This window comes from Neoarius graeffei, chromosome 14 (assembly GCF_027579695.1).
Source record: "Neoarius graeffei isolate fNeoGra1 chromosome 14, fNeoGra1.pri, whole genome shotgun sequence".
Taxonomy (NCBI): Eukaryota; Metazoa; Chordata; class Actinopteri; order Siluriformes; family Ariidae; genus Neoarius; species Neoarius graeffei.
In genome coordinates, this window is record NC_083582.1 from 5,278,268 (window position 1) to 5,291,673 (window position 13,406).

The following is a 13,406-nucleotide window of genomic DNA, read 5'->3' on the forward strand; positions in this document are numbered from 1 at the left end:
GTCTGTAGATTGTATTCCTGAACTGAAAGTATGTGGATGTGGCGATGAATTGAAGGAGCTGAGTGATGTCTTGTACGGTGAGGTTTGTGCGTTTCCTGAGCGTCCTGTCTGTTTTTAATTTGTCTTGTACTCCCTGTATGGTGGCTTCCGTGGGTGTTCTGGTGAAAAGAGATATGACATCGTGTGAAATGAAAACTTCGTCTTGTTGCATTTTTATGTTTTTTAGTTCTTCTGCCAGATGTTTTGAGTTTTTGCAGTGTTGGTCTGTGAGTCCTAGTAATGGTTTAATTATTTCGGTGAGTGCTTTTGATAAGTTGTATGTGACTGAACCAATGCTATCTACTATGGGGCGTAATGGTGTTCCTGGTTTGTGTATTTTTGGTGTACCGTAAATCCTGGGGATGACATTGGCTGTGGGTACTAAATGATTGTAATCCTGCTTATCTATTTTATTTTCATCGAGTAGTGGTTTTAGTAGTGCTTTAAGTTTCTTTTTCTTGTCTTCTGTTGGGTCTTTTTTTAATATTTCAAATGCGTTGTCGCTGAGTAATTCATTCATTTTTCGTTCATATTCATCAGTGTCCATAATCACTGTTGTTCTGCCTTTATCTGCTGGGAGGATTGTGATATCTTTATTTTTAGCTAATGTTTTCATGGCTTTGGCTTCCTGTTTGGTGATGTTACTGGGTGGTGGTTTGGCCGTTTTCAAAATACCAGCTATTGCGTTTCTTAGTGCTGCTTTTTGTCCGTGATCCTGTATTTTCTCACATGCTAATTCAGTTGCCAGAATGAATTCGTCGTGTGGTATATGGTTCGGTGTGACAGCGTAGTTGAGTCCTTTTGCTAGTATACTGCGTTCTGCTTGTGAGAGTTTGTACCTTGATATGTTATGAATCCATTTGTCGTTGATGTGTGCGTGCTCCGGTTCTGCCTTCTTTTTCTGTGCGATGAGTTTGTCCAGTTTTCGTATTTGTCGGGTTTTTGTCTCTGTGAATTCCTGTTCGTGTATGTCTGCCAAGTGTCCGTGTATTGCCATTTCCATTTCCTTGTTTTGGGGAAACCGGCGTTTGAAAGTTTCCGTCTCTCTGTGTAGTTCGCTGTTGATGTTATTTAGTTTATCCGTTGTGCACCGTATCCGTTCTTTTACCAGAGTCATCCGCACTTTCCTGATCATCTTTTCCGCGTTTCTGGTTGGAATCGGGTTCTTGATGTTCAGGCTGGCCGGTACGACTTCCTCATCCCGGCAGCGCAGATTGAATCTCAGGTGATTCCTGTAGCGTGCCCGTTTCCGTGTCAATCGCTCTAGGCGGCGAAACTCCTTGATGCTTTCGTCTCCGTAACTAATTCTTAATCTTTCGATTACGTTCATTATGTCTTATATTAAATATAGTTAGTTTTTTTTTTTTCTTTTTTTTTTTTTTTATCAGACATCTAATTTTTGGGTTTGTTTACCTGACATGTTTCGACGTACAACTTCCGTCTTCCTCAGAGTGTCACCGGATGTTAATTGGTGACGCATCTTTTATCAGCTGCTGTTTCTGAAGGCGTGGCCTTCCTGTCTGGTTTGACAGGTCGGTCACGCCTTATACTGTCTATATATTGGGGAGACAGGAAGGAGTTTCAACACAAGAAAACATGAACATAAGAAAGAGTGCGAAAAGGAGACAGCTACAAGACAAACCCGAACAATAAAAGAAAAGGCACAACAGGAAAATTATGTCAGCTATAACAGATCACTGTAAAAGGGAAAACCACATTATGGACTGGGGGAATGCCAGAGTCATCCGCACAGAAGATAACAAACATCAGCGCTGGATCAGGGAGGCCATAGAGATCCGTAAGCGAAGCCCGAGGACCATCAACCGGGATGAGGGAGCATACATGCTCTCCCATACCTGGAGTCACATCTTGCAGGGGACGAACAGACAGTATAAGGCGTGACCGACCTGTCAAACCAGACAGGAAGGCCACGCCTTCAGAAACAGCAGCTGATAAAAGATGCGTCACCAATTAACATCCGGTGACACTCTGAGGAAGACGGAAGTTGTACGTCGAAACATGTCAGGTAAACAAACCCAAAAATTAGATGTCTGATAAAAAAAAAAAAAAAGAAAAAAAAAAAACTAACTATATTTAATATAAGACATAATGAACGTAATCGAAAGAAGTTCATGTTTTATTTACAGCTTGTGAGCTGGTGGTCGATCGTCTTGACGGTACAGATCCAGGGATCAAAAACAACCTCGAAGCAAAACCACTACTGAAGGCACCGAAGTTTGGAAAGTCACTGTGGTTGAAATGATCAGAACACAGTACTAACGCTGCATTATACTTCGCTGGTGGTGTTCCAAAGATAAATTCCAACCATTTCTTCTTCGGCTCTTCTATCTTGGGCAAGAAATGCAACGCTGATGTGTTACTGCCACAGATAACACAGGCACGAACTTGTTCAGACATGTTTTCAACTTGCTGTTAGGTCCTCTTCGTTAGCTACTGACGAGATGGGCTCTGCTCTCTCTCCTCGCGCTTAAATCCGAACTTCCTTCCTGTGGGCGGTCGCAAGCCAAGGTGGGCGAGGCCATGAATACTAATTTTCGAAGTGATGCAAGATCATATGGCTTTTTCAGATTTGCTCGTTTTTCCGACTATTTTCTTTCATAAGCTAATACAGGGAATGGGAGTAGAATTACATTTTCACATGCAGCATGCATATGCAACTCAGAGTGAACTATGGTATTTCAAAAAGAGCCAGTATTAAACGTTTTTAGTGGAAGGGCACCTTTAATATCCCTCACAGGCCCCCCTGTCAGTTCCAGGCCCTTAGAATCGTCCTCACTTCCCCCCCAGCGGCGCCCCCTGCCGTCAACACATCAAATGACATTTATCCATCTCGCCTTCATCATAAAGTAAACAACTATGACTTTTGAGACAGAAAGAGAGGTCTGGGGTGGTTTAACTGGAAGAAACAAAACAATTTGATGTTTCTTCCAGTTAAACCACCCCAGACCTCTCTTTATGTCTCAAACCAACTTCTAATTTGAACACCTGTTATTTAAAAGTTCTGAGCTCAGATTAATTATGACCTCTGACCTCCCAAGGCTCTAAAATTGTATTAAGTCATTGTTACTTATTGTGAATATTAGGTTATGATGTCTATGTCTTTCTATGTTATCTATTGTGAAGTTTGGTTCCATAAGTATGTTTGATATGTGCTTTTTTTTTTAAATGTATTGTGTTACTTTGAAATTGGAACTCTGAGTGTAAGCAAGTTCTTTGTCTTCAATAAATTAACTGCCTTCTTGATATCAAACAGCTGTTTTGATAACTTTCAGTCAGGATTTCGTGCCAATCATAGCACTGAAACAGCACTGATTAAAGTTATAAATGGCCAGGCATGCAAACTGGTCAGGGGTGAAAAAGGTGAGAAGGGTGCACGGACACACGGCACGCGCGCAAAAGTACATTTCGTAGTCTATGTTACAAAAAAAATTGCAACCAGTGACATCTTGAATTTAATACAATACAAAATAACTTTCCGGGCGGCACGGTGTAGTGGTTAGCGCCGTTGCCTCACAGCAAGAAGGTCCGGGTTCGAGCCCCGTGGCCGGCGAGGGCCTTTCTGTGCGGAGTTTGCATGTTCTCCCCGTGTCCGCATGGGTTTCCTCCGGGTGCTCCGGTTTCCCCCACAGTCCAAAGACATGCAGGTTAGGTTAACTGGTGACTCTAAATTGACCGTAGGTGTGAATGTGAGTGTGAATGGTTGTCTGCGTCTATGTGTCAGCCCTGTGATGACCTGGCGACTTGTCCAGGGTGTACCCCGCCTTTCGCCCGTAGTCAGCTGGGATAGGCTCCAGCTTGCCTGCGACCCTGTAGAACAGGATAAAGCGGCTACAGATAATGAGATGAGATAACTTTCCATAAACATGTCTTAATAAGTTACTGTTGAGTGGCCGGTAAATTGTACCATTTATTTGTCAGTGGCCGGTAAATTGTACCATTTATTTGTCAGTGGCCGGTAAAGTTTGAGATTTTGTAAAGTTAATTTTCACCCCTATGTACAACACAGTGGGCTATTTACAAAAAGGTATATATTGCTGCCTGTGCTATCTAACAGACCTACCCCAGAGGACACACCTGGCCAATCCCTGTCTGTCAATTTTCTTAAAGACATCACCTATGTGAAATCAGGGGCGGATCTAGAAAAATATTTATGGGGTGGCAAGAGGGGGGCAGGAATATACTGAATTTAATCACAGTTTGACGAAAAATAGTATGTACACACTACAAAAGGGCACAGGCTGCCATTTACAAACTCATACAGACAAACTTAATCATGCTTTTATTGTTTACGAAGAACACACATTCTCAGATGAGGTCTATACCGTTTCTGGACAGTTTTATACTGTATATGCAAAAGAACAGACACTAAAAAACAACAACATGATTACACAGCAAGTCTAACATAGAAAGAAAAATACCCTTTTTTTTCAGAGTCAAGAGACTCCCTGTGACCCTGCTGTGCTATGTTTTCTGTGGCTGTTAGAACTAAAATTTCAGCTAATGTTTTAACGTAGTATTGATTTTAACAAAGTTATCACGTTTTTACAATATATTTATCATGTAATATAACATCATGTAATTTCATGATACAAAATTATTACGTTATTTCATGATATTTTCATGTAATAACGTGAAAACACCTTATCAAGAAATAACGTGAAAATATGGTTTAACGTCCTAGGCTAGGCTACTTCATTAAAAGCAGACGGCCTAGCCTACTGTAGAACTTGGGTCAAGTAAAAACACCGAGCATAAACATGGCTGAATCCTGAATGACTCCTATTTGTATAAGGGCAATTCCATGTAAATGTCAACCTCACCATGCAAAAATAAAGCAACATGTAATACATCAAAACCACTCCCAGAGATATCACCTAGGCCTGTATTTTACAGATGTGAATAAGTTGAACCAATTTGTAACCAACCTAATATGTCACTGTCAGTCTTTCTTTCTTATAATGTAAAACCCAAGCTAAAATCAACTTTGATCATGTACAATTCTATATTATTGCCACAAGCCACAGAAATGTATGCTAAAATCCACAAAACAGCAAAACAATAGCCATCCTAAATATTATTTAAGAACTTTGATAGTTTTAGCTGATATTTAGAGAGTTTTTCAAAGGGTTATGGTGGTTAAATTGCTGATTTTCTAAACATATGCCATGTCTATTTCAGACGCGTCACATCCATAACGGAATTTCGTCACATCCATAACGCTGACTTTTCCTTCCGAAACTCTGCATGAAATACAAAATATTTTAAACAAAGATTTTTTAATATTCACCTTGGACCCCTCTATCAAATGGATATCTCCATTTCGACATTAGGTTTACAATTTCACAGAGTTTGATAAAAATGTACAGTCACCCAAGAAAAGTGATACTTTTTCTGTCACATCCATAACGCATCTTTTATTGGCATTTTCTGGCATGCCCTAGATGTACTATGGGAATTGTTCTTGTTCTATCACTTCTCCAGTATGGTACAGCCTTAAAATATGCAACACCTGTTTAAATACTGGGAGACAATAAAACATGCACTGGGTCATTTGTTGCCATTTTGAGTTCAAGTGTCACGTCCATAACGCTGGAATTGCTCATAAATAGGGGACTACATAGGCGGCAAAACAGTGTTTTTCCTGCCATGGAAGTGCACTTGTATACTGAAGAGGAAGCAATTTGCATTACAGCCTTGAATGAGGATTCAAAATGGCGGCTCGGCTCAGTTTTCCTTTCCCCCTTCAGTACAAGTGCGCTTCCATGTTTATGCAGGAGGGCTGATAGAAGTGGCAAAACATTTAACTTTTTATAGTTTCTTTCACAACTTGAATGCGTTGAAACAAAAAATTATGACAAACTAACGCCGCTTACACTAAAATATCGAGGGAAATTTGTAATAAAAACTTTACGGTCTGCAATTTCGACGCGGAAATTCTCGATCGGTCGGGTTACCGGAAACACACTTTTTTGGCCTTACATGTATAGTTAGCTAAATAATGTTCTCCAACCTGATTTTTATCCTCTCAAAATCAGCATCGCAACTATGCTAGCACTGTTCATTCATTATAATTTCATTTCTTGATAGACAGTTAATCAGCTTTTACCTCTGTCCACCCGTGTCTCCTTTCCTCGTGACTCCTGCCTCCCTCGCTTCGCGCCTCTCAATTTTCCAAAATAACCAATCTCTGGCGTTATCTCGTGCTGCATTCGCCGCAGTCGGACATTGGAAATTCGCGCACGTAAATGTCAAATTGGTCGTAATTTTTCTTTGAATTCGTCGCTGCCAACTGGGGTGGCAAGACTTTCTTTTAGGGTGGCATTTGCCACCCCGGTAGAGCCGCCCATGGTTATTCACCCCCGAGTGCGCTGGAAACTGCTCCATTGGTATGTTCAGATCCAGTCGCGAGATGAGGTTGCCAGATCTCTCTATAAAATGGTGACTTTGCGGTCTGAATCTGTGGGATATTCGCAAGCGAGGACTGGCAACCAGCAGTGGGTTGCGCACCAGCTGATCAGAACTCCAATGGAAAAGAAGTGCGTGTTACTGTTTATCTCGATTGGCTGTAACCTTGTAAGTGAAATGTTTGGCAACAATAACGTTGTAGCCTGCCTACCCCCCCCCAAAAAAAAAAAAAACCTCTTCGGATCTACACGATTCACACAAGTGACCTATTTTGGGACCAAAACGGCGAATTTCGCCGAAAGGTGAGGAGTTTGCATGTGTGATGGCATACGTCTTAATACCGGTGCAGGCAAAACATCGGTCCTGGTGTTACTGGACCTCAGTGCAGCTTTTGATACTGTTGATCACAACATACTGCTATATCGACTTGAACACTGGTGTAGAGGCTCGTTCGTAGTGAGACCTTGAGAAAAGTGCTATAGCTTACACTGACGAAGTCTCTGTCCCAAAGTAACTGTTTCCACTCTCAGTGTCCGTGTGCCTTGTAATAAATCCACTTGAAACGTCTTGAAAGTTAAACTTTAATCCTCGTTTAACAATTACAAAGGTTCTAAGATACAGAGTCGGTGAGTCAGAGAGTCAGATAAGAAAAACTGTTCGCTTCCACGGCTTCTCGAGATCTACCCTGAGAAGCGCGAGACCGTTCTTATATAGCTGAATGAATTCTAATTCTTGAGAAGAGTGAGACAGTTCTAATTCTTGTTCTAATTCTTCACATATGAATTCTTAAGAAGCGTGAGACAGTTCTAATTCTTAACATATGAATTCTGATTCTAATTCTTTTAACCTTGCCACATATTATTCATCATCTTAATCATGAAATAAACTACTTATATGAAATTACACACTCAAATGAAATTATTTATACCTTTTAACATAAATTGTAATTCACATCTATATGAATTCTACTTTGGCTGCTACAACTGGGTTGGGTTCACTGGTAAAGTTATCAATTGGTTAAAATCATACTTAAAAAAGATAGAAGCTTCTTTGTTACCATGGGAAATTGTTCCTCAACGTCAATGCCCTTGACCTGTGGTGTCCCCCAGGGGTCGATTCTTGGACCATTACTATTCAACCTTTATATGCTCCCACTTGGACAAATTATCAAGAACAATTCAAGTTTGTATCACTGCTATGCAGATGACAACCAAATTTATTTTGCTCTATCACCTAATGATTATGCCCCCCTTGAATGTCTCTACCAGTGTATTGATCAAATCAACAACTGGATGTTACAACATTTTCTTCAGCTGAACACAGATAAAACAGAAGTAATTCTATTTGGGGAAAAAAAGATGAAAGACTCAGGATTACCACTATTCTTGACACAAAAGGGATATTAAAACTAAAGAAATGGTTAAAAATCTTGGTGTTTTCATTGACAGCGAGCTAAACTTTGACAGGCACATGAAAGCAATCACTAAAACGGCATTTTATCACCTAAAAAACATTTCCAAACTAAGAGGACTTATGTCAAAAAATGATCTGGAAAAACTGATACATGCCTTCATCTCTAGTAGGGTTGATTACTGCAATGGCCTTTTCACAGGCCTGCCAAAAAAGACCATCAAACGACTTCAGCTGGTTCAAAATGCAGCGGCAAGGGTTCTCACACGAACAAAAAGGACAGAGCACATTACTCCAATTCTAAGGTCCCTTCACTGGCTTCCAGTAAGCTACAGAATTGACTTTAAAGCATTGCTGCTGGTGTACAAATCTCTAAATGGTACAGGGCCCAATTACCTCTCTGATATGTTGCAGCGGCCTAACCCAATCAGATCTACCAGATCGCAACAGAAAAATTTACTATTAAAACCAGTTGTTAAAACAAAGTATGGTGAAGCAGCTTTTAGCTACTATGCAGTACAGCTATGGAACCAACTGCCAGAGGACATCAAAAATGCTCCTGCTGTTGGCAGCTTCAAATCTAGACTAAAGACCAAGCTGTTCTCAGATGCTTTCTGCTAACTGATTAATATTGTCATCTTTACATGTTTTAAACTTTAACTTTTATTCTGCTGTTTTTTAATGAACTTTTACTTCATTTTATAATTTTATTTCTACTATTGTTTAATTCTTATTTTTCTTCCCCATTTATTTTATATTGTTTACTGTTTTGCTTTTACTTCTGTAAAGCACATTGAACTGCCACTGTGTATGAAATGTGCTATAGAAATAAACTTGCCTTGCCTTAAAGTACAAGTTAATGTTGACCCGATGTATGTTTACGGCACCCGAAATCAGCGTCGCTGCCTGGGCTGTCCATTGTATTGTACTGTTGCAATTCAATAAATAAATAAATAAATAAATAAAGTTAACGACTGCTTAAGCGTGTTATAACAGGAATGATGTTATCCGTGTTAACTATACATGGATAAAAACTTTCTTGGCATGAACTCACTGGCAGACTGCTGTTGTATAAGAGGAATAGAACACTGAGGGATGTGCTGTTACAGGAAGTTAATCAACCTGAGGCTGGTGACAGTGTCTCTGCTGCATCACACCACCCTGCCGTTGATGAGTTTTCTCTAACAGCACATCACCAAAGTGTTTTATTCCTTACTTGTGATATCCAGTGCTGTGCAAAGTCCTATTTTCCCACCTTATAAGCCAGACTGTTCACTTGTGTAACTGGTTTTGTTTTATTGTGTTATCATCACAATCAGTCATGTGAAATACTTTCATAAGTAATGTCACTTGCTCTTATTTACTGTTAATACTGCATGTGTTTCGGTTGAAAAAGCAGAAATAAATCCTTTCCTCAGGTGTGTGTGATGGTCTCAGCTCCCTTCACTCACCTGTCGGCGTCTCCTTTGAGCAGCGGCCGACTTTCTTCTGATTCAACAAGAGACATTTTGGTGTTCAGGCTTTTCCTAGCAAACTGACCCTATTTACTGCTAATCAAACTAGCTTCCGGTTTCATTGTTGACAGCAGAAATGTCCTCAAACTGTGACACAACACCGCCATTGCCGCTGCCACGCAGTGTTTTGTTTGAGTTTGTGTTATAAATTAACGCCGAACAGTCTGAAGTCCGACAGTGTTATTGGTTTCAAACAACTTCCGGATGTGAAAACAGCAACGTCAGAGATATATATACAGGAAATGGCCGCCATGTTGGTCGCTGCGTTGGCGCGTCCGCCATATTGGAAAGGGACAGATTCGATTATGAGACAATGCAAGTCTATGGAGAGATGCGGTATACTCTGATAAAATCAGTTATAACTCGTTTTATATGATACATTTACATTCAAAACAGTTGCGTTATAGATTTACAGAGTGTTCTAGTCAAGACCACCTAAACTGAGACCAGATCATGTCCAACACCAAAGTGTATCAAGACCAAAACTTTGACAGGTTGAGATCAAGTCAAGACCAAGAACAAGGCAGGCTGAGACCGAGTCAAGATTTTTGTTATCTCACAGGTTTTTCTATCATTATTTAGGTCTAGTCTATATTCTAAGTATATTATTATTTAAATATTTTTGTTATTTTTTGTATTATTATTATTATTATTATTATTATTATTATTATTTACAGTATATATATATATATATATATATATATATATATATATATATATATATATATATATATTTATTTTTCCCGTCAGTATTATTATTATTATTATTATTATTATTATATACATATTGCCACGTGATTAATAGGACCACATTGGAAATAAGCAATTTTGCTTTCATGTGTTATCCTGGTTTTTAATTGTCATATTTACATGTATAGTGTTTGTATGATTATTATTTACTGAATAAACAAATCAAAAATCAAATCAAAAGAACCAGACCAGTTTGGGGAGAGGCAACAGCTGTTAACAGGAAGAAAAGTTTCAAATTATCAATATGTCGCATTATTGTCCACATTTGAAGCAGGCAGTTTTATATCCAACCATGGTAACAAAGAGGTAACCTGATAATCACTTTTTTTTTTTGCTAATCAGGCACAAGGGCACTTCAGCCAGCCCTGCTGATCGAGGGAATCAAACCAGTAACCCTTTGGTCCCAAAGCTGCTTCTCTAACCATTAGGCCATAGTTTCTCCAAGCTCACACTCTTAACAAATAAATCAGACAATGCACAGGCAGTGTAGTGAAATCCCCACAGTTGTGGTCTTGACCGGTCTTGAAATAAAATCCCAAATCCTCTACTGTATGTCTGAGACTAAGAAAAGACAGAGTAAAAATATGGTTGATTCCAAGATGAGACCAAGACCTTCAAAAAGTGATCTTGAAACTGGTCTTGAGTGCAATACTAGATTTACACATATCAAATATATGTTCCAATCTGATATTTAGATTGGATTTTATTGCAAACTGTCAAAAAATAAGTTAAATGTATATATGGTTGGATAAAAGGGCACATCGGTTCCAGAAAATAATCAGAAAATGCATTTTTATTATCTTGAGAAAGCTTTTTCCCCCGATCAATTTGTTTAACTCCATTCATTATACATTATACACTATACACATATAACTAACCTACAATAATAGCATTACAACACCTTAAAGATCACAAAGGTCCTGTGTCCCTCAATATGTTAACTCGTATTTGGTTTTCTTTTTCTCCAGTGAGAGACCAAATTCTGCAGAACAACAGGTTCATGTACTGCATCAGATTCACTCCCATTGAGAGACCAGAGATGGCTCAATATCACTTTTCCTTTTCCAATACTGATAACAGTACTGAAAACATGAGTATGAGCCAAAATCTATAAGCATCCTTTTTTTTTGTTGTTAAAAACTACTCGTCGATTATCAATAAAAAAAAAAAATTGTAACTGAAGCACTTACAAAATACTGGAAAAAAAATACAGATCAAAAACCTGACTTTCACAGAAAAATCAATGAGATGAAATATAAAGCATTACCAAGCCTAACAAAAAGAAAATACAATCAAATCTCTTCACCCTTCAACCTCGACACAGTTCCTGGTACCCTGCTGAAAAAGTCACAGATGCGGATTTTGCTGATGGACACAGTGCAGGAGACGGAAACTCTGATGTTTCATCTTGAAGAGGCAACAAACTCCATCAGGCTGCACCTCAACGAGTCAAAGACCAAATACATGGGAGTCAACACCCACCCAAATGATCTACAAATTCTAAGAGCATGGAGTGTTCAAGAGCTGGAGAGAGTACAGGACTTTGTCTACCTTTGATCCTGAATTAATACAAAATAGTCTCTGGAAACATACCCAGAGATATCACCAAAATCTAAGAGAGGACGAGGAAGCTCGCAGGCCACATAAGACAACATGACAACATACTGGTGCACAAGTTGCTGTTCTGGTACCCGAAGCATGGAAAGCGAGGACGTGGGTGTCCCCACTTTACATTCCTTGACATGCTTTACAGAGACACTGAACTTGATAGTGTTGCTGAGATAGAGAGCCTGATGCTAGACAGACATGCGTGGCGGTGTACTATAGCATCTTGGATGATGAAGCTGCCTACGTAAGTTACAATTCCTAAAACTCATTTCCAAACCCAGTTACAATTTTCTCCATTTGATACAGGACTGGATCAGTTTCTGGTCTCTGATACAACATTTCATTGCTGGATTCCAGTGTCAAATGTCCTTTTTCTTTGTTTTGAATATGAAGGTATGCCTAAAGATGATGATTAAGGTTTTACATAGTGAACCATAATGGTATTAACATAACAATGACTAGTCCTTAAACTGAACATAAACTTATACTATGATGCTCACAGTGTCATAATTTCTTTACCCCTTAAGCAGAACAATACATCAGTGTCAAATTACGTCATAACAAAATCTCCAAACTTTGCTGGTTTTCTCCTTGTCCTGACTGGACGCCTCAACTCAGATCCAGCTGTATTATCTTTCCTTTGATCACTTTGACAAGCATCATTTTGACTGTTGTCAATCTGACCAGAGTCTTGACCACAGTTGTTTTGACCAGAAGTAGATACAGAATCTCTCATCTCATCTCATTATCTGTAGCCGCTTTATCCTGTTCTACAGGGTCGCAGGCAAGCTGGAGCCTATCCCAGCTGACTACGGGCGAAAGGCGGGGTACACCCTGGACAAGTTGCCAGGTCATCACAGGGCTGACACATAGACACAGACAACCATTCACACTCACATTCACACCTACGCTCAATTTAGAGTCACCAGTTAACCTAACCTGCATGTCTTTGGACTGTGGGGGAAACCGGAGCACCCGGAGGAAACCCACGCGGACACGGGGAGAACATGCAAACTCCGGACAGAAAGGCCCTCGCCGGCCACGGGGATCGAACCCGGACCTTCTTGCTGTGAGGCGACAGCGCTAACCACTACACCACCGTGCCGCCCCAGATACAGAATCATTGCTACAATTATACTTACTAGAAGATACACAGTTTTGACTAGAACCTTGCATCAACTTTGACTCTTCACTTTCTTCTACAACAGTATTGGGTTCAACAAACTTCTTTACATGAGTAACATTCCTCTTGTAAGTTACACCCTAATCTGACTGAACAACATCACTGTTACCATCCTTCTTTTGTACAAGAAGTGTAGTTGGACTGAAAACAGTGGAAACTTGTTAACTTTGTCTTGCTGTACCAAAACTTTGTTGCCAGCTTGAATGTCGGCTACGGATGTGCTGCATTTCTTATCAGCATACATCTCTCCCTTTTCTTTTATCTCAGAGTCACGGTCTCTGAGTTCGAGACCATCAACAACAATGTCATTTAACTGTGGCAACTTTGTCCGAAACGGCCTATTGTACAGCAGCTCAGCCGGACTGATTCTAGTTGTGCTGTGTAATGTATTATGGTACTTTATCAAATAGTTCTGAAGGTCGGCCCTCCAGTCATGTTTCTGACTTTGAGCAATACGAATGCATTTCATGATAGAA

The 13,406-nt window shown here is 39.7% G+C and overlaps 1 protein-coding gene across 3 annotated transcripts in view; it reads right to left on the reverse strand.

Annotated features, from left to right (window-relative positions):
• The window catches only part of LOC132897910 (major facilitator superfamily domain-containing protein 8-like), a 41,643-nt gene extending 32,064 nt beyond the window's left edge, over positions 1-9,579 (reverse strand). For all 3 annotated transcript variants that reach the window (XM_060939182.1, XM_060939181.1, XM_060939180.1), the window contains exon 1: positions 9,327-9,579. Coding sequence is in view for 1 of the 3 variants with exons in the window: in XM_060939180.1 (XP_060795163.1) it covers positions 9,327-9,382 (56 nt within the window). In the remaining 2 variants the exon portion in view is untranslated. The remainder of the gene's footprint in view (positions 1-9,326) is intronic.
• Positions 9,580-13,406: the final 3,827 nt, after the last annotated feature.